The sequence below is a fragment of the Neofelis nebulosa genome, chromosome 8 (assembly GCF_028018385.1).
Source record: "Neofelis nebulosa isolate mNeoNeb1 chromosome 8, mNeoNeb1.pri, whole genome shotgun sequence".
Classification (NCBI taxonomy): Eukaryota; Metazoa; Chordata; class Mammalia; order Carnivora; family Felidae; genus Neofelis; species Neofelis nebulosa.
The window spans coordinates 24,824,068-24,845,853 of NC_080789.1; the positions used below are offsets into that span (position 1 = coordinate 24,824,068).

Sequence of the window (21,786 nt, forward strand, 5' to 3'; positions counted from 1 at the left end):
GTAACTAATTGATCCTACTCAGGCTTTAGTTGATCAGGGTCATTATTTACTCAAGTTTATCTGGCTGATTGTAATATGAGAGAGAAGACATAGATGAATTCAGTAGAAAATACATTTTTAAATCATAATTTGAATATAACTTCTGTGTAGGAGGGGGACACATCTTGCATTTGGGTCAAAACTCAAAGACAATTTTATAATGTCTTACTTTTTTTCTTCTTGCCAAGAGCAAAATCCTTACTTCCCTCAGACCCTCTTTGAATTTTTGGTATTTTCATTAAGCCCTGAGTATTTGTTCTTATGATCAAATAGTCTTGCAAGCACACTGTACATCTTGATAGGTTCTGGGTCAGGTTCTTAATGGGTATTTGACTATAAGACAAACCTCTCCTTAAAAAAAAGAAGGCACCTGGGTGGCTCAGTTGGTTGAGCATCTGACTCTTGATTTCAGCTCAGGTCATGATCCCACAGTGCATGAGACTGAGCTCTGTGTCGGGTTCTGCGCTGACAGCGTGGAGTCTGCTTGGGATCCTCTCTCTCTTTCTTTGCCCTTCTCCCACTTGTGCTTTCTCTCTCAGCGTCAATAAACTTTAAAAAAAAAAAAAAAAGAAGAAGAATTTTGATCAAAGAAATGGACATCCTTCTTGGAGAGCTAATTAATATTTTAGATTATTTGCATATTTTCTGGAATATTTTAGTATTGTCCTAAAACATGCTTAATTTATAATGAGTGGTGAAATGGTGAAAAAATTTTTTCAAGTGGTTTATATTATTTACTTTATTAAAACTTTATTATAATAGTGACTTTAACAAGGAGTAAAGAAGAGGAAATAGGATCTCTTACTGAGTTTTCTCTTAAGTTACTTGAAATAATACTTGAAGATGTTATAATAGACATAGATTCCTCTGGGGATGCAGAGATTGTTAGGAGCGTAGGCTGTTTCTGAGTTACAGTCTGCTGTTGCTTACACGCTTATGTGTATTGGCACGTGGATTTCACCAATAGCTTTGACAAAGATTCTACACCTTTTTGGTTATTTATCAGTGCCTGTGAGCTGGTTCCAATATATTCTTTATGGAATTTATCTTAGAATATAAAAAGCTCCTAAGATAGGTGGCACACACAGTCCGCATCTGAATATGGTTTAATGAATAAGAAATGGTAGACTGGTATTATTTAATTTTTAATAATTATAGATTCAAAGGAAGTTGCAAACATAGGACAGGGAGGTCTCTTGTGCCCTTCTCTCAGTTCCCTCCTTTGGTTACATCTTCCTTAACTATTGAACTTTATCAAACCTAGGAAATTAACACGGGAATAAAGTGTGAGTATAGTTTTGTATCATTTTATCACATGTAGATTCATGTAACCACTGCTGCAATCAGGATAAAGAGGTATTCCAGTACCACAAGGAGATCCCTCTCATGCTACTTTACAGTTATTCCACTTCCTTACCTCCCACCATCTCTGATCTCTCAGAGTGGTATCTTTAAAACGTGAGTGAGATCATATTACTACCTGCTTCAAAGCTACCATAACCGATTGCAATGTCAGAATAAAATTTGAACTTTTGCAGTTACATACAAACCTGCTTATCTCTCTGCCTTCACTAAATAACAATTATGTACTACAGCTACACTTGCCTTCTTTGTGTTCTTCTAACAGAGTGTTTCTAAAGTTTGATCTCTGGGTCAGCAACAATCAGCATCACCTGAGAATTTGTTAGAGATGAAAATTTTTGGATTCCACATCAGACCTACTGAGTCGGGAAGTCAGGGGCTAGGAGTTAGCAATCTTCTATTTTAACAAGTCTCTGAAGGTGATTCTGAAACATGCTAAAGTTTGAGGACCACTGTTCTAGCAAGTCAGATTCCTGCCACATGTTGACTTTTGCAGTGGCTTTACCCTTTGTCTGGAATGTCTTTTAACTCACCATCACCTGTCTTCCCAGGATTGGCTCATTTTTCCATTTATATCTGTGTCAAAAAGACTTCTATAGAGAGAACTTTACTCAGTGTCTAGTGTAAAATAGCCACTCCTTTATTTTCTGTTCTTTTTTTAATCTTTTGCATCTTGCCTATCATCTAATATTTTTCTTATTCATTAGTTTCTTGTTTCCCTTCCATAAGATCTTATAATCTTAGAGAGTAGTACCTTGTTTATTTTGTTCACCTGTTGATGCCCGGGACCTGGAATGGTAGGCACACAATAAAAGTCCCCTGAATAATTGAATGTTTTATGATCTCTCTCTTTTTTTTTTAAGCTGTATTCCTCAAGACTGTAAAAGTTCTATTCCCCACAGCAACTTTTCTATAGGCAGATTATCAATGTATTTTATTATGATTCCAGATAAGAAACATGACAACCTTGGAAGAGAAAAGTTTTCTTATGTGTTCTAGCTTGTATCCTACCTACACTGTTTGACTATTTAATTTTTGCATTTGTATCAGATACCCCTCCCTATTCATTATGAAATCATTCATTATTATACTAGGTTTAAATTAAGATCCCCCAAATCCTTGATCAGCCAGCTACTGCCAAGGAATGTACAGGCCATGGGACACTTTGGACAGATGTTATCCATTACTAGTTAGGTACTTTTCCTTTTTCCAGTCTGGTATTCTACCCAAATTAGATAACTTGGGCTTTGTCTGAGTCCCGAGGATCCTTTGGCCCCATCCTCCCTCTCCCATCTTATATGCAACCATTATCAGTAGAAGTGCAGGCCATGTGGGCTTCTTGTCCTTGGTGTCTGATAAACCTTTACAGGTAGGAGAAATACATCGGGAGATATTCTTACTCCTGATTATCAGCTACGAAAGAAGAGCTGGCTCCGTTTTAGAGGAGATATTCAGAGAAGCCCCCTTCCTTTTAAAATTCCTTGACTACTACCAGTAAAAACATAATTCTAATACAAAAGACTACTTATGTGTCACAGAAGACTTCATCGTGTCCTTAACCTGTTTTAGAGCTCTTCTTTAGAGGTGGAAAGGAATCTTGAGATTCCTTGTAAACATTACAAAACAGGATTTCTCCCATTTACAATTAAATAACTTTTTAAGTATTATATATTTTAAATGTTGCTGCTTATTTATAAGTGTGATTTCTTAAAAAAAAAAAAAAGCTCTTTATATTAAAAATCCCAAATTTCGGGTAAATTTCAGAGCCACTGATTTGATCTTTGCTTAAGTACTTCTGTTTTATTCATTAACTAACAAACCTTTTGAATGTCTAGCAAATAGGGATATAAATTCCCTCAGGCCAGGACCATGTATTTTTTACACACACACACACACACACACACACACACACACACACACACGTACATATATATATATGTATATATACATATATATGTAGCATTTGTAACCATAAGACATATATGAAGTTAGTAAATGTAGGAGAAGTTTGGAAACAAGCTTGGGATATATTAAAATAAGCAAATGGTTAAAAAAATCTATGGGCTATAATAGTAGGTCTGTGATTGCTAACCAATTTGGTTACATAAGAAATGGGTACTGAAGTTATTCGACCAATTTCAAATAGTAAAGTATTTTCTATAAGTATTTTTCATAGAAATTATTTTAATTTTGGTACTTTGTTTAGATAGCCAAAGAATTCTTAAATGTTACTGATCTCATAAACCTTTTGTTTTCTGTTTTGCTTTCTCAATCCTTCTCATGTGATCCTGAATCTTGGGCTGGTAATGGAATGATTTTGGATACTGTGAACCACAGAGCCTATTGTGAAGAATGGCAGGCCTCCAACCTCTCACAGTATGCATTCCTTCCTCCACCAGTACACAGGATCCTTCAAGAAGCCCCCGTTGCGGAGACCACATAGTGTTATTGGAGGAAGCCTTGGATCCTTCATGGCAATGCCCAGAAATGGAAGCCGACTAGGTAATTTAATGGTCTTTTTTTTTTTTTTTCCCTAGAGGTCATGTACATAGCTAGATTATAGTTGTATGGAATCAGCCTTTATTATCTGATTTTTCTTGTAAGATAAAAATCAAGTTGAAAATAACAGAGGTAGCAGGAAGATGGAAGGCTCTAGAGAGGTGATAGCACTGACACTACAGAGCAGTAACATTTGAAAACCTGTCCACCAGAAAGAAAACAAAACCTTTAAGAGATGGATGCAAGATTTCAAGGTGAACAGAAGCTTGCTTAATTTAGGGTCATACCATAGTAACTCCAGATTGTCACCATGCAATAGCCCGGTGCGGTAATTAGTATCCATGATTATCCCCTGAGTTCTCATTCTTAGGTCACTGTGTCATTGTAAGTATTCAGGAAAAATACATATCTACAAGTTTCTTTTTATCTCTCTGGTTTTTTTTTTTTTTTTTTTTTTAACATTTATTTATTTGAGAGAGAGCGAGCGAGCATGAGCAGGGGAGGGCAGAGAGAGAGGGAGACTCAGAATCCGAAGCAGACTCCAGGCTCTGAGCTGTCAGCACAGAGCCTGATGTGGGGCTTAAACTCACAAACTGTGAGATCGTGACCTGAGCCAAAGTTGGAAGCTTAACCGACTGAGTCACCCAGGCATCCCATCTCTGGTCTCTTTTGATGGCATCTTACTATCATGCTTTGATTTTTTTAAGTAAAATAATTTTATAGTCTCATGGCATAATTATATTAACTGAAGTTTCTGAGGGTTTTATTTTGCTGCTTGCTTTATCTCCTTCCTTTGTCATGGTAGATTATTTCTTCATTTGTTTTGTTCATTTTGGGAGTATGAGCTTATCTCTCGTGGGGTTTTATCTAGGGGAGAAATGTATGAAGGTTTTATCCTCATAGGTGTAACCCTACAGAATGGTGTACTGGAGTAGGCTCACACTGGTTCATGAGAGATGATTGTTAAGTTTTCAGGAATTTTGCAAGCTGGTTGTTAAATGTAGCCATTATTAAGATTTAAATTGTATAAATCTGTAATTAAGTAAGCTAATTAAAAACAAAGTTAATGAATACTTAAAACTCATTATTTCCTAATTATTTTACTACACTTTACTATTACCTCTGCTTTGGGGGTTATTTCTGTTATATCTGTATAATCAAAATTTTATGTAATGGCATGTACATTTCTTCCCAATTACGTGCTCAGTGATGGTCATATTGTAACTTGAAGTTGGCCGTGGAGGGAGTATTTGCCCCACAGAAATTGGAGAACACTTCAGATCAGGATTTGATTTATAGTTTCGCTGTCTAGTCCAGGGATTGGCAAACTTTTCTGTAAAGGGCCAGATTGTAAATTTTTTGGGTTTTATGGGCCACATGTTGTCTCTATTGCATATTCTTTTTCTTTTAAAATAACTCTTTAAAGATGCAGAAAATATTTTTAGTTTAGGAGTCATATAAAAACATGTCACATTTGCTGATCTTTGGTCTGAATTTAAGAAAATGGTATTGAAAATGTTAGTAATGCAGATTAAATTTAAAAGTGTATTGTATCTGTAGCTGTTACAGTTGTAAGTGGCACAAAATTGAGCCATTTATTCTTTTAGTACTTGAAAACCATTACCTAATTCAGCAAAGAAGTGCTCATACACGTGACAAATGAATGAAACTTTGACATAATCCTTAATTATTTCACTTTTGTCTTATTAACAGAAATGAAAATGAACATGATAATCATGTTGGAACTACATTTGTTCATTAATGACATGAGTAATTTCTTGGTTGAGTCAGATGGTACTCAAGTATTTATTCATAGTCTGAGATTAATATGCTCCTTTGTGGTCCTTGTACAGGAGAACAGATTTATTTAAGTCTTTCCTTTACTGAAGATGTACTACTTTGAGAGTCTTGTGCCTTTCTTTGGGAGGCTCTCACTTGCACCTTGGACAGCCAGGGCTTCGTCTTTTATCCTAGTGTGGTGGCTAAACCCATGCACCTTCTTACCAAGATCAGCAACCCCTCCTCAAGAGAGTGACAGAGTCCATTACGAATAACAGCTTTTGGCTCTTACTTCTGTCTTCGCTTCCTGAATGTTGTGCCTGTATTCTTGTAAACTCAGCTATACATTTTAAAATATTATTGCATTTTAATCAACATTTTCTTGAAGGAGGTAGATGTTCAGATTTTCCTGGAAGTTGAAGGCTGATTAAATCATCTTTAGCATTTTAAAAGTGTGACAAAAGAATACTTGGCCTCAGATGTGTCGGATACCATCAGATTAGGAATCAGTTCCCAGTGCACTGACTTTTATTGCCAAGTTAATTTTTTGTTTAAATCTTAGTATGAAATTTCTCCAGAAATCTTTGTGTAATAGAAGTGTGTTCTTAAATTACGTATCTATTAAAAATCATTATGTTTGTAACTACTTACCAGTGTAAGAATTTTCTCAATAATGTGTTATCAGGACAAAAAACAAAAATACAGGAATTCTGAGACTGATTTGATAAGATCCTTGACTTCAGTTTTTTGTTAAACAGTTCTCATTTTCACAAGTAAATATTCATTAAAAATAAAAATTTATAGCTATAAAATACTATTTTTTTACATGTTGGTATTTCATATAATCTTTCATTTGAAAGAAGAGGTGCAGTTATCTAGTCCATTCTTTGATTTTTAGTTAATAATCAATTTTAGATTATTTGTTGACTACTTTTTTATTTTTAATGTTTTTACATATTTATTTTGAGAGAGAGAGAGAGAGAACATGAACAGGGAAGGGGCAGAAAGAGGAGAGAGAGAATCCCAAGCAGGCTCTGGCTGTAGCACAGAGCTCGACATGGGGCTCGATCTCACCAACCGTGGGATCATGACCTGAGCCAAAATCAAGAGTTGGAGCCTTAACCAACTGAGCCACCCAGGTGTTCCTGTTAAGTACTTTCTAAATATCAGACACTCTTTTAAGTTGGGGAATACTAAAGTGAATAAGCTAAATCGTGCCTCCAATGATCTCAGAAGTTGGTGTAAAATCCCATGAAACAAAAAAATGCTTTTCAGTGCAATGGGAGCAGTAGGTGTGGGTACAGTAGTCATCTTGTCTGAGAGTAGAAGAGATTTCACTGAGTAATGACAAATGAGCATAGTTTTGAAGAATGAGCTCACCAAATTGGTAAATTGGAGAAAGCCATCTCTTATAGATACAACAGTGGGGCGGGGAGTATGTTAAAGCATTCTAGCATGAAACAACCTACTTGTGGGGCCAATGACTAATTCTGTAAAGAGAACCAGTGGTAAGAGATCTGTTTGGGATCTAGTATATGTTTCTGGTGGGCAACTCTTGCTATATGAATTACAGGATGATTGACAAATGCAAATATAGAGCAAGTATATAAGTATACAAATTTGTTTTCAGTATACCCAGATAGAATTAATCTTCCTCCTCTCTCATTTAACTTTTGTCCTTAAAAAAAAAGACAAAAAACCAAAACCATAACCCACTTGTATGGTAATTTAAATATGTTTTTTACTTCAAACAGATTTTTGGTGGTCAAAAACTTATTTCTGCAGTTAAATAGATATTCAATGAATAATTTTTGAATTGTTCTTTTATTTTTTAACACTAGAGAGGGAAAGCTGCATTAGTGGCTTTGAAAACTTTTTTTTTTTTTAAGAATATTCAAAGAAGTTATCATTTGTCTGTAGACCCAATGACACATTATCTAATGGAAAAGTACTAAACTAAATAAAAGGCAAAAGACTAGGTTTCTATTTTAGCTCTGCCTCTAAGCTGTGTAACCTTTGAAAATCATTTAACCTTTCAAAGTCTCAGTTTCCAGATCTGGAAAATCAGAGAACTAAGAAATCCTCAAGTGTTATTTCCAGCCTATAACTTTATTATTCAGCTCTTGATAATAACTTGAATGTTAATTTTTTCCATAGTTTTTCATAATCTCAGAGTGTGAAAGCATTTCTCACTACTGTTTCAAGACATCTGAATTATATTTTGATCTGTTAGCTATATACCTAGAACACCCAGAATGTAAGACTTCTTATGCTATGATTTTTATGTCTTGGCTGTCTGTATCTTAGTTGTAGTGATAATAAATTATGTGATATATAGTAGGGTATAATACATCTCTCCCACAATAAGTGATGTTTCACTTTCTGATACAGATATTGTTCATGAAAATCTAAAAATGGGATCAGATGGTGAGAGTGACCAAGCTTCTGGGACATCATCTGATGAAGTACAGTCACCTACGGGTGTTTGTCTTAGAAATCGTATACATAGACGGATCTCAATGGAGGTAACCATTTAAAAAAATTAAAATGTACCTGCATATGTGTGTTTGTGTATATAAATACACATATATATCAAACAGAGCAAATGCCCATTTGAAAATTTTCATGAAGGCAAATGACATTGTAAGAAAATTTAGTATGGTCTTGTGAATATTTCCTTTTTTCCAATTATCTACCATGCCAAGGCAAGTATACATTAATTATATTTAACATTCTGCAAAACATATGTAAGGGTCTGTTGTAGTGGAAATGTGAATTTTCAAAAATACTGGAAATTCAGAATGATACTTTAGCAAAGTTTTCTTTTTAGAAAATAATTTTAATTATATTTTTGAGGTTCATCTGGATAGTTAATACTTTATATTTTATTTCAGATTTCAAAATGTATACATAAAATAAGCATCAGCTTTTTTTTGTTTTGTTTTTGGTTTTTTTTGCTTTATATTGTAAATATGGTTATCATTTCCTTTATGGCTTATTATACCTACTATTGTAGAACATATAAGTTATTTCCCCATGTAAAAGAATTAATAGTTTATATATAACCTTGAGATTGGAAGTTGATTGTGAATGTTCTTATTTTGGTATATACTATAGATTAAAATAGTTTTCTCCAAAAAAATTGAACATGTTTTGAATTAAGAATATTGGGGTTTTTGGTGCTTTTGAGTTGACATTACAATGCGTAGGGTCTCTGTCCCATTGGTTGATTGCATTTTCATTGATAAAAGGTTGTTTCTAAAGCAGTTAAGTAAAACAGTATCAGTTTTCTAAATGATAAATTAATATTTTTAACTCTTGAGATCACCTTGATGTCTGTTCATATCACTGTATAAATTATATCACAATAATAATGAAAATATTTTCTTCATCATATATATGGTTTTATCATATGTTTAAAGTTTATTTACTATTAAGATCTATCGTCTGGACTTTCTAACTCTTTTATTGAGCTGTGTTTATTTCCCCCCCAAAGGTGACCCACTCTTGATGATATTCTTACTTTCATATATTTTAATAGCTGAAGAAAGACTTCTTTCTTAACATCCTCCACATCTTGCACATCATATATTATTATTCAGGATGTTTTTGGATGTTACTTTCTGTGTATTCTTCTATATAAATTTTAAATATATTTTTTTAATGTTTATTTTGAGAGCGAGAACGCACACATGTGCATGGGCAGGAGTGAGGGGCAGAAAGAGAGGGAGAGAGAATCCCAAATAGGCTCCAAACTGTCAGCCCAGAGCCTGATGCGGGGCTTGATCCCACGACTTTGAGATCATGCATGACCTGAGCCAAAATCAAGAGTCAGATGCTTAGTGACTAAGCCACCCAGGGCCCCCTTAAATAATCGTGTTCTAATAATAATGTTATTGTGATTTGTTTGGGATTATGTAAAACTAGCAAACCATTATCTTTTAATTATTTAGTATTACCGTTTGGTAACATGGTATATATTTCAATACTTGATATCTCTCAGTAAATATTTACATAGTTCTTATACATCTCACTTTTGTTTTTTGGTTTGGTTACTATCATGAATAGTAGAGATTTTTTTTACATGTTTGTTTATTATTGAGAGAGAGCAGGGGAGGGGCAGAGAGAGGGAGACAGAGCAGTGGGCTCTGTGCTGAGAGTGGAGAGCCGATGCAGGGCTCGGACTCAAGAGCTGTGAGATCATGACCTGAGCTGAAGTTGGACACTTAACTGGCTGAGCCACCAAAGCACCCCAGGGATTTATTTTTTATAGGATTTATGTTTTTTGGTATGATAATGTAGGAAAGATTCCCTTTTGATTTCTCAGTTCACATTTTGTAATTAAATGGAATAGATGGTGCCTGGGTGGCTCAGTCTGTTAAGTGTCCAACTTTGGCTCAGGTCATGATCTCACGGTTCATGGGTTAAAGCCCTGTGTCGGGCTCTGTGCTGACAGCTGGAGCCTGCTTCAGATTCTGTGTCTCCTCTCTCTCTGCTCCTCACCCACTCAAGCTCTGTCTCTCTCAGAAATAAAAAATAAACATCAAAAAATTAACAACAAAAAAGAAATAGAAGTGCCTTTTTTAAAACCCACCCTTTATCCCACCTAACTGTGGTGAGTTTTGCATATATATATATTGCTACTCTAATCTTTATTATTTCCTGCCTTCTACTAGGTTTGGACATTGTTTTTCTTTTTCTAGCTTCTTTAGGTATATAAAGTTAAGTTGTTTATTTGAGATTTTTCTTGCTTTTTATTTATTTCCATTGACATAGCATTAATAAAAGATTTCAGTTGTCTCGCTGTGCTTGTGCACAAAACTTTATCTACTTGGTTGTTACTTAAACCAGTCACATTTTGTGGTGGTCTTTTCCTCTTCCTACAAAGTATAAATCATGTCTAAGAAAATTCCATGTGAAATTTACCAACAAAAGGACTCAGAAATAACAGAGTTGCAGAGTACCATTTCTGTAGAACTCTGTTGTATACTTCTGCTTACAGTAAATATATTTGCATTCAGATATTATATATAATCAACATGAGTAACTTTGAAACTATAATAAAACTTGACAATTACTTATTAATAAACAGTACAGTAGAGCCTATGAATTCAAAAGTAAAATGCCCTTGTCTCTTCTATTTGTGATTACAAATACCTTTTTTCCCTTTTTTTCTTTTTAAAGGATTTAAATAAACGGTTATCATTGCCTGCAGATATCAGAATACCTGATGGGTATCTTGAAAAGTTGCAGATAAACAGTCCACCATTTGATCAACCAATGAGCCGAAGGTCTCGTAGAGCTTCTTTAGTAAGTTTTCAGTCTCCTATACCTATGCCATCCAGTCTCCTTGTTTGATTTTCTGGGTGTAAACACTTTACATTAATTTTTATATTGCTTTTTGAATAACTAAATTTTATTACATTGCCTTTTGGATTTTATCTTTTTCCAATTCTTTAAGGGTTTAAAGATGCATATTGGAATACAATTTAAGCTATATTCTGTTTTATTTTTAGAAGTTTTTTTGATATATGCTAGATGTACATAATATGTATTATAGAAATATATATTAATATATACTAGATATACAGAAAAGTACATAAACCATAATTATATAGCTCAATGTATTTTGCAAAGTTAACATACCTATGTAACCAGTACCTAGATCAATAAAATTCCAAAAATCACAGAAACCCTATCCTGCCACTTCTCTGTTCACTTTCTACTCCTACTTCCTCAACTGTAGCCACATCCCTGCCTTCTAATGCCAAAGATTAGGTTTACCCATGTTTCCCCATATTATGCTCATAGTATGTTTTAATATCTCGAAAGACTTTTTTTAAATCCTCATTTATGTACACATTCTTTTAAAATGCTTTTAGTTCTGGTTATTCATATTAAATTACGTTTTATACAAACGTATAAAAATGTATGCAAGTTTATGTATATTTTACAATCCACATGGAAGTATACAGTATGTATTTGTTTTTTGATTGGGCTCTTTTGCTCAATGTTCTCGTGTATTTATCTAGTTTGTTGTGTGCATAATTCATTTGTTCTTTTTGTTGCACGGCATTCCATTGTATACTATACTTTATCTAGTCTCCTGTTGATAGACATTTAAACATTTGGGTTGTTTTTTAGTTTTAGGTTATTACCAAATAGTGGTTGTTATCACTCTTGTACCTGTATTTTGGTTAATACATGTAGTCATTTCTGTTGGGTACATACTTAGGAGTGGAATTTTTGGAACTGATTGTATGCATATGTTTAGCTATTTTTTTTTTTAAGTTTATTTATTTTTGAGAGAGAACACAAGCAAGGGAGGGCAGAGAGGGGGTGGGGGGAGAGAGAAAATCCCAAGCAGGCTCTGCACTGACAGTGTGGAGCCTGACGCAGGGCTCGATCCCACAAACCTTATAAGGTCACAACCCAAGCTGAAATCAAGAGTTGGATGCTCAACTGACTGAGCCACCCAGGCACCCCTTCAGCTTTCCTAAATACTGTCAAAAGGCTTTCCAAAGTGTTTGTACCAATTTACACTCCATCAGTATTTGGTAGTTTTGTTTGTTCACTTTAGCCAAGTTTTGATACTCTTTTTATTTTATTTTATTTTTTTTTAAATTTTTTTTCAACGTTTTTTATTTATTTTTGGGACAGAGAGAGACAGAGCATGAACGGGGGAGGGGCAGAGAGAGAGGGAGACACACAATCGGAAACAGGCTCCAGGCTCCGAGCCATCAGCCCAGAGCCTGACGCGGGGCTCGAACTCACAGACCGCGAGATCGTGACCTGGCTGAAGTCGGACGCTTAACCGACTGCGCCACCCAGGCGCCCCGATACTCGTTTTAAAAAATGTTTACTTTTCTGATCATTGTGTAGTGTTACCTTCTTGTGATTTTATTTTGCATTTCTCTGATGACTAAGCTGAACACCTTTTTAATGTTTATTGGCCATTTATATATGATATATGCCTTCCTTTGTGATTTGACTGCTGAAGTCTGTCATCTCCTTTCTTTTGGGTTTTCTGCCTTTTTGAAAATTGATTTATATAAATTCTTTATACATTCTCTATCAAGAACCTTTATGAATTATGTCATTGATTTATATAAATTCTTTATACATTCTTTATCAAGAACCTTTCTGAGTTATATGTCTTGCAAGTATCTTCCAGCATGTAGCAGTTGACCCTTGCAATAGCCACTGCTCATTGACAGTTCAGCTTTCCCTGTTGCAGTGTCACCTTTGACACAGTTTAGGTGATTGTATATGTAAGGACCTCTTTTGAATAGTTACAGTCCTATAATAGAGGTATGTATAAAGTGCTGTGGGATAAAAAGAAGAGATAGTAAAATGACTTTGCATATTATAGGCTTAAAAGGAGATCATACTTGAGCGGCTTTAAAAGGATGGATAGGAATTTGTCAGGTTGACTTGGTCGGTAGAAGGATATTTTTGGTTTTTTTTGGGGGGGGGGGTTGTTTGTTTATTTTGAAAAAAAGACAGTGAGGCGGGGGGAGGGTCAGAGAGAGAGAGAATCCCAAGCAGGCTCTGCACCATCAGTGCAGAGCCTGATGCAGGGCTCGATTTCATGTAGTGTGTGTGAGATCATGACCTGAGCTAAAATCAAGAGTCGGATGCTTAACAGACTGGGCCACCCAAGCACCCCGGTAGAAGGGTGTTTTAAGCAGAGGAAACTTGATGTACTAAAACCCACAAATATGAATGTAGGTATGTTGGGAAGTTATAACTAATATGAAGGGTATATGTGGAATAATATTAAAGAATAGGGCTTGAAAGGATAGGATAAATCCAGACTGTAAAAAGCTTTGGCTATCAGGCCAAATAAGGAGTCTGAACTTCATTCATCTCATGTGATGGACCTCAGTGGTAGTGATTTAAACAAGGGCTGACATGATCACATTTTTGTTTCTTAAAGTGGCTTCAGGAAAAGTGTAAACGAAGTGGAAGGAGAGAAAGACTAGAGGCAGAATGATGAATTAGGAATTTATTCAAAATTAAGGATGATGTGGCAGTCCTGTGGAAATGGGAAATAGAACCCAGATCCTAGGGACCACGTAGAGAGATAAAATAGGAGCTCTGGTACTCAGTTGAACTTTGTGTTTGAAGAAGGGGCAATTGAAGATTCCTAGGTACTAGCAGTTCTCCTTTTTATATTTTATATCATGGAATTTTTTTTATATACCAAAAATTTCTCTTTTGGTTACATATTCTAAAGAATAAAATTACTTTAGACTGTATATAATATGAACGTATTATTATTTGACATTCATTCATCGATGCTTAATAAAAGTATAGTGCCAACTTGATTTTGGTGTAGGTTTATTATCATAGTTTTGTATCACTGCCTAAGACGTTTTTATTTAAATATCTTTGCCATTTGGTTGCCTAGTTGAAAATGTTCTTTGGCTATCAATTTTTATCAAAGATTAGTACTTAGGATACATTTTGGAGTTATTGAATATTCACATTTAGACTAAAGATATGATTTAATCACAACATAATTCTTAAAGCTATTCTTTAAGAGCTATCTTTTTCAGTATACGTGAAATTAAAGAAAACAGTGCCCTCTAATGAATGTTAGTGATGGAATTTTTATTATGGTTGAGTGTTCCTACTCATCTTCCTTGGTTTTTGATCTAAAATGGCTTATAGATTTCAGTAAATCATGCCAGTTCTATTTGGTTTCTACTAATGCAGCCTTTTCATTATTCATCTACTTTGCTAAAGTATGATTTCTTTTGAAGTATATTAGAAAATTATTCTTCAGTACCCTAGGTTTATGTATGAAAGGGAAGGGTTAGGGAATGGATGGAAAGGAGATGGGAAAAGAAGCTATTCTTCACATGTGTTAGAGCTCATGTTTCCATGGATAATATACTCGTTAAAAAATATATTTTCAAGATAAAATATAAAATTTTAACCTTGTCTTTCTAAAAGTATAAAACTTTTCTCATATTCAATAGCAATGTATAACAAATAGAGTAGTAAAAATAATATAAACCCTTGTTTGAGTAGGAATTAAGGAGCAAATCACAATTCATTTCTGAAGAAAGACATACAATAGAGCTAATTGGTTTTCTTTAAATTCATGATCATCAGTCTCAAATGAACCCTCAGTATTGCTTGGCTGCTCTATACTGCCTTTCTCTGGTTTACTCTTCCCCTGTCACTCTACGCAGATGATTTCAAAGAAGAGAGAAGCTGTTTATCAGAAACCTCCTCATTTTTTGAATAACAAGTGTGCAAATCTGTCTACACCTCTACTCATTCTATTCTTTCCTTCTTTTAATATAGAGGAGTTTTCCTTCCTATCCCATCTGCTTGGGATGCTTTAGAATATTTGTAATTGCTGAGGCCCCTGGGTGGCTCACTTGGTTGAGCATATATATGACTATTGATTTTGGCTCAGGTCATGATCCCAAGGGTTGTGAGATTGAGCCCTGTGTCGGGCTCTGTGTGGAGCATGGAGTCTGCTTGATATTTTTTCTCAATCTCTCTCTCTCTCTCTCTCTCTCTCTCTCTCTCTCTCTCTCTCTCTTTTTCTCTCTTTGTCTCTCTCTCTACCTCCCTCTCCCTCCCTCTCTCCCTCTCTATCTCTCTCTCCCTGCCCTCCCCACTGCTCGTCCTCTCTCTCTCTCAAAAAAATAAAATTATCATCTCTATACACACATATATTCAGTCTCCCTCTCTTAACTGCATTCTTTCTATTTTTATTTTAGAGTGGTTTTAGACTTATAGAAAAATTTAAAAGGTAATCTAAAGAGTTCCCATATACCACATACCTAGTTACCACTATTATTAACATTTTACATTACTGTAGTGTGTTTGTCACAACCAAGGAAACCAACATTTGGTACACTACTATTAACTCCACACTTTTTTCATATTTCCCCAGTTTTCAGCTAATGTCCTTTCTTTGTCCCCATTTCCTATCTAGGACACCACATTACATTTAGTTGTCATATCTCATATTAAGGGTATTGGTTATTGGATTGGTGAAGTGTTACTTAATACTCATTTATGGTTGATTAGAAATGGATGTTCTAACTCAACATTTTGTTAAACATTAGATTAGTGGAAATCCCATATACCAATAGTCATGATGCATTAGAGCATTGATGTACTTAGAATGATGGCATGCCCAGTGGAAATTTGTGAGACTGTTATGTGCAGTTTTAGTAGATTGAAAGTCTGTATATGAAAATTTGCCTCATTATATTGAAATTGTAGGTTTTACACATTTACAGAATCTGCTTGTTCCTAACAGTGAGTCGGATTCCTCATTCATGGCTTTAGCAATATGTAGCTTATATAGTCCTTTCTTTTTTATTTCTAATAATAGGTGAGGAAATAGGGTATCAAGTCCTGATGTCTCTCAGAAATAATAAATATATTATGGAGTGTGAAAGTTAGGTTCAAAATCCACTCAAAATTTAACTTACCATTGGCATATTATGTACACAATTAAGATACTGTCCATACTGATGGTAACAGCAATTTTTGTAAGAAAACTACCAAATAGAATAGAGGTTCTCAATCCCTTTTCTGCCCCCCATATTTCTATCAGTAACATCAACTCCGTAATTGTTACAAGGAAGGAAATGGGTGTTTGAAAAAGTCTCCCTTTGTCCCCAGTGTTTCTTATATATATGTTCACTTTTAGGATGACATCTATAAAACTTTTGCATATACTTCACTTGTTTTTAAGTTCAGACTATATTGCTAGCATGTTAAGACATCTTAAGGACAGCACTTGTAATGAGTACTAGGTGTTATATGTAAGTGATGAGTCACTGAATTCTACACCTGAAATCAATATTAGTTAACTAACTAAATTTAAATTAAAAATTGAAATTGAAGAAAAAAAGACATCTTTACAACTGTGATACAGTGATTATGTTGGCAGACCCAGAGTAATCCAGAAATTTCCCATAATGCTCAAATACCACTTCCAGGTTACAGTGAATTATAGGAAGGCTTTTGCAACTTACAGTTCATCTTGGATTTAAAAAAATTTTTCATGTGCTTATGCTAAGAGTCATCTGAACAGGAATTTGGGGCTGCCAAAAAGCCAGGTATTCCCTTGAAACAATGAAGTAACAGAAAAAAATATCTTTATTTGTTTGGAAAGTAGAATTAAGGAGGTTTTTATATGTTATTAAAATATGAAACTTACTGTTCCATTTCTTTAGCTATTTTTTTTTTCTTTACAAAACTTGGAAAATAATCTAATGATGGAACTCAGTCTAGATTGTGAACTCATGAAAGCAGGAATAATTTCTGTCGTCTTCACTATATCCCCAGTACCTAGCATTGTACTTGGTAAATGTTGAATAAATGAGCTTTGTCCTTTGTCCTCTGAATAATTTCTGTAGGAGAGCATGTCAACAAGCTAGTCATTATATCTATTGTTAATCTTGTCATGTTCAGCAGATAAAAATGCAAGCAAAATTTTCTAAAAATTCCATTTAAAGATTCAGTAACTAATATTTAAATGTAATTAGTAAAGCCTGGGTTGGAAATTATTAAAATGGGCAATGAGGTTAAAAACACTTTACTCCGGCATATAATTCACTAGTATAACTGTGCCTTTTGTCTGAATTCTCTGCCAGCCTGCATGATGAAATTCAGTAATGCTCTTTATCTTATAGATTGATTATTCAAATTTAAATTCAACTTCATAGCATAATTATAGTCTAGTATTTATCTCCTTTTTAAAAAGTAGACTTTCAGCATATGTTAATGATCTCACTGAATGTCATTCTCTGACAAATGACTTTGCTATTATTAACATTTGATCATCTCTTAGTTTATTTCTTATATACTTTATAGGATATAGTAATCTCAGTAACATTTTCATTTTTTTTTTCTTTTCCTTTTTTTTTCTTCTTTTTTTCATTTTTTTTTCTCAACGTTTTTTTTTAATTTATTTTTGGGACAGAGAGAGACAGAGCATGAACGGGGGAGGGGCAGAGAGAGAGGGAGACACAGAATCGGAAACGGGCTCCAGGCTCCGAGCCATCAGCCCAGAGCCTGACGCGGGGCTCGAACTCACGGACCGCGAGATCGTGACCTGGCTGAAGTCGGACGCTTAACCGACTGCGCCACCCAGGCGCCCCACATTTTCATTTTTATAGTCTTGAATTTGTAGTCCACTTATATACTTTTTATTTTTAAATTTTTTTTTTTTTTTTTTTTAACATTTATTTATTTTTGAGACAGAGAGAGACAGAGCATGAACAGGGGAGGGGCAGAGAGAGAGGGAGACACAGAATCTGAAACAGGCTCCAGGCTCTGAGCGGTCAGCACAGAGCCTGATGCGGGGCTCAAACTCACGGACCGTGAGATCATGACCTGAGCCAAAGTCGGACACTTAACCGACCGAGCCACCCAGGCGCCCCCACTTACATACTTTTTAAAGCAAATGTCCACATTTTTGTCATAGCCACTGGACCATTGGACCAAAGTATATCTGATATTTTTAGAGAATGCTAGTATTTTAATATAAAAGAATGAATAAAAAAATTTCCCAACTCCTAATAAGAAAAAGTTTCTGCCTTGCAGTCATATTTTTCTTTGTGGTTCTCATTATTATAGATGGTATTTTTATTTTTCTCAGAGACATTCATTGTTTTGTTTTTGCTGTTTTCCATTTATCATCAATATGGTTTTTTCCCCTTCATTAAAGATATGACACAAGACTTAAAATTCATGGCAAAAGTGCAGTAGTTCCTATTTGTGAGTTTAATGAATTCTAGAGATAGGTGTAAGAAAATAAATACATTCCACCATAGTTTATGTGACGCTGGCAGTTAGCATTTTTTCAGAGGTGTTAAGATCATATCTTAAATAGGCTATAAATAAAACATAACATATGCTAAAAGAGTATTCAGGATCAGGTTCACATGTACCAGGTAGTGGGCTCTTTGCCATATTCTCCCTATTAAAGCTAAAAACTGTATTTGTATTCAGAAAGTGTTACAGTTTTACTGTTTTATTCTGCAAGTTATTGATAATAGGAAGCAAGGACTTAATATCTCTGAGTCATATGGAAGACAATACAGGCATGGATGGTGTATGATGGTTCCAGAATCTCATTTTTTAAATAAAATTTTTTGAAAATACCACATAAAAAGTCTTAAAGAGTGCAAAAAGAAGTTTTGCAGTCATCCATTAATACCACCTGTGACCAAAGTTTTAATTAGTTTAGCAAAATTGAATTAAGTACTTTGGACATAAAGTTTTTCTAGTCTTTTAACTTTATATATATCGTAACAAAAGGACAAAAACAGTGTTAATGTTTATTGTTTTAAAAACAATAAAATTTTTTAAAAAGATAAAAATCTCTTTGAGGGACCTCTTGCTATTTTTGGCCGTTCAGCTTTGGGCAGTTTACCCCTACTGTTCAGAATGGTAAGTGAGGTTAAGTCAGACCATCAAGTATCATTTTTGCTTTATTCAGCACCTCTGGAGAAATTGCATATTTGAACCTCCAGAATTGGACTAAATATTTCCTTTCACTGGCTACTCATTTAAGGGCATTAACACCATTCTAGGTGAGAAGCAAACCTTTAGATTATTGCCTTTTTCACTAACTAGAAGGGGTACTAGAAAGCAATTTTAAGAAAATTCTTATTCTCTCTTGTTAACTTTTTCTGTTTTTGCTCTGTCAATCCCTAAGTTTTCATCTCTGTATATTTTTCCTTTTTTCTTAAATCTTTTGTTTTGTTTTGTTTTTAGTTTTTAAATATTTAGTTTCCTTTACATATTTGGGTGTATTCCATCTACCTCATTTATTGACTCCGTACAAAAGTGAGGCAAACAAGTTCAGGGTTTAAAAGCAATGGTTTAAAAGAACTCACTTTTAAAGACTTTTGATGGAGTGCAGGGTGTCAGATTTAGACTTACTGCTTCTGGATTAGTTTCCTGATCTATGACGGAGTGTGACTTGCAGTTTGCCTTTTTCCTTACATTTGGTTAGAAAACCTGAAACAAATAGAATTTTGTTGTTTGCAGGCCTTCCTAGGGAACTTGAAGATTGATGAATGAAAATGTGTCAGAAAATTACTTACTTTGCAATTTTGTTTAAAAAAAAATCATGTAGTTGTCTTTTATAAAAATCTTAGTATCTTAAAATGCCTGTGGTATCTTAAAATCTCAGGGTCTTAAAATAAAACAAAACTTTTCACAGCAGAATGTTAACCATCTATATAAAAAGATGGTTTGGCAGTTTTAATTGTGAACTTTGATGTTTTTGAACCTTTGAATATTCCAACATCGGGTATATTTTAAAACTTGACAGATGTTCAACAATTTACTTATAGTCAGATTTTTCTATTTTAAGACACTCTTTAAAGAAGGAAAGTTTCAGAAATTGAGGAAGGGGGCGCCTGGTTGTTTCAGTGGTAGAGCATGTGACTCTTGATCTTGGGGTCATGAGTTGAAGCCCCATGTTGGGTGTGGAGCTTACCTTAGAAAATAGAAATAAAAATAAAGTGCACCTCAAAAAAAAGAATAACATTTAAAAAAGATACTTAGGAAGAAATGAATTAAAATTTCAGGAATACTAAATTTATAATTGTTTGCTTTCAGTCAGAAATTGGGTTTGGAAAAATGGAAACCTATATCAAATTGGAAAAACTTGGAGAGGTAAGTACATACTTATCTCAAAAATATAAGACATGTTCATTATCTAAACTCCACAATTAGTCCACAGTTTTTACCAACCTTGAAAAAAAAGATGTAAGCACCGATGTCTAAAAGATTATATGTTGTACTGAAAAGGCAACAGAATGTTAGGAGGAAAAAAACCTTCCATTCTTGAAATTATGCCATCAGTTTGAAAGGAAATGAGTATTTTTTATAGCTTGTAATTTTTTATTGCAGCATAAGATGTTGTGGTCTCTTGGTAACAAAATAGGCATCTATTTGTTAGCAGTCTGCTGTCTGTACTGTGATGTGGGAAAATTGCATGAGTTGAGACCTGCGAAGAATCAAAATATTATCTCTAAAGATGAAGACACATGTCATTGAAGGTTAAGGAAATTTGGGGCTAATAAGACTTTGATTTTCTTGAACGTGGTACTAGTGTTGACTAAGTTTGAAGTGGTCTTCCTCCCAGGGTGAGAAAGGGCAAGCCAGAAATAATGGAATTAGCTAATCAGGAAGCCTTAAGAGAGTTTGAGGGCTATGATAGAAGAAATCCATAGAATATATTTGTTCTTTAAGGGAGAGTGAATGTATAAAAATTCTGGTAAGTCTGAGAACCAATAAAATTTTTCTAATTTAACAATGTGTTAGTACATTTTCAGTTTTCAGTTAATATGCTCAGTTAATTGCCTCCAGTCCACATACCATTACACATAGAGTGCCTTGGATTCTGAAGCTACTGATCCAGTTGTTAATCTATACAAAGTACAAAACGTAAATTAAATATTCTCCGTATGTTTTCATATTTTGAGGCACTCCATAGGGTTATAAGAATATGGAGGCTCTGCAGATAGTAGTGAAAGTCCTCTTAGCTATAAAAAAACAACCAATACTAATCATTGTAGAGTTTTCCCTACAAAATGGACTTTAACATACGCTTACAAATTAGGAATTTAATTAGGTCTCTTTATTGTATAGATTCTATAGATAGACTCTTATGATATTTTGATGTCTTTCCAAAATATATTTTATAGGGTACATATGCAACAGTATATAAAGGAAGAAGTAAATTGACAGAGAATTTGGTGGCGTTAAAAGAGATCCGGTTGGAACATGAAGAAGGTGCACCCTGCACAGCTATAAGAGAAGGTAAAATTTGATCTTTGTGAACAAAATGTATAAGGGAGTTTACATAGAATTTATATAGGTTTAAAACCAAAGCTGCATACTAAGAGTTCATTTTTTATAAGTAAAAAGAGCTCAGATATAGAAATAGTAGATGACTGGGAGATATATTTAGACCTTAAGACTGATATTTAATAAAGACAAATTATTTAACATAATTATATTATTGTATAGCTTATAGTGAAATACTGTGAAGTCATTAAAAATTATGGTCATAGGTAAATATTTGACATTGGGAAATGTTATATA

At 34.3% G+C, this 21,786-nt stretch overlaps 1 protein-coding gene across 4 annotated transcripts in view; it reads left to right on the forward strand.

Annotated features, from left to right (window-relative positions):
• The window catches only part of CDK17 (cyclin dependent kinase 17), a 110,545-nt gene that overhangs the window by 73,053 nt on the left and 15,706 nt on the right, over positions 1-21,786 (forward strand). For 3 of the 4 annotated variants that reach the window (XM_058741713.1, XM_058741714.1, XM_058741712.1), the window contains 5 exons: positions 3,739-3,903; positions 8,071-8,204; positions 10,864-10,989; positions 20,296-20,352; positions 21,387-21,501. In XM_058741713.1, coding sequence (XP_058597696.1) covers positions 3,739-3,903; positions 8,071-8,204; positions 10,864-10,989; positions 20,296-20,352; positions 21,387-21,501 — 597 coding nt within the window. The remainder of the gene's footprint in view (positions 1-3,738; positions 3,904-8,070; positions 8,205-10,863; positions 10,990-20,295; positions 20,353-21,386; positions 21,502-21,786) is intronic. The other variant, XM_058741715.1, reaches the window with a different exon arrangement.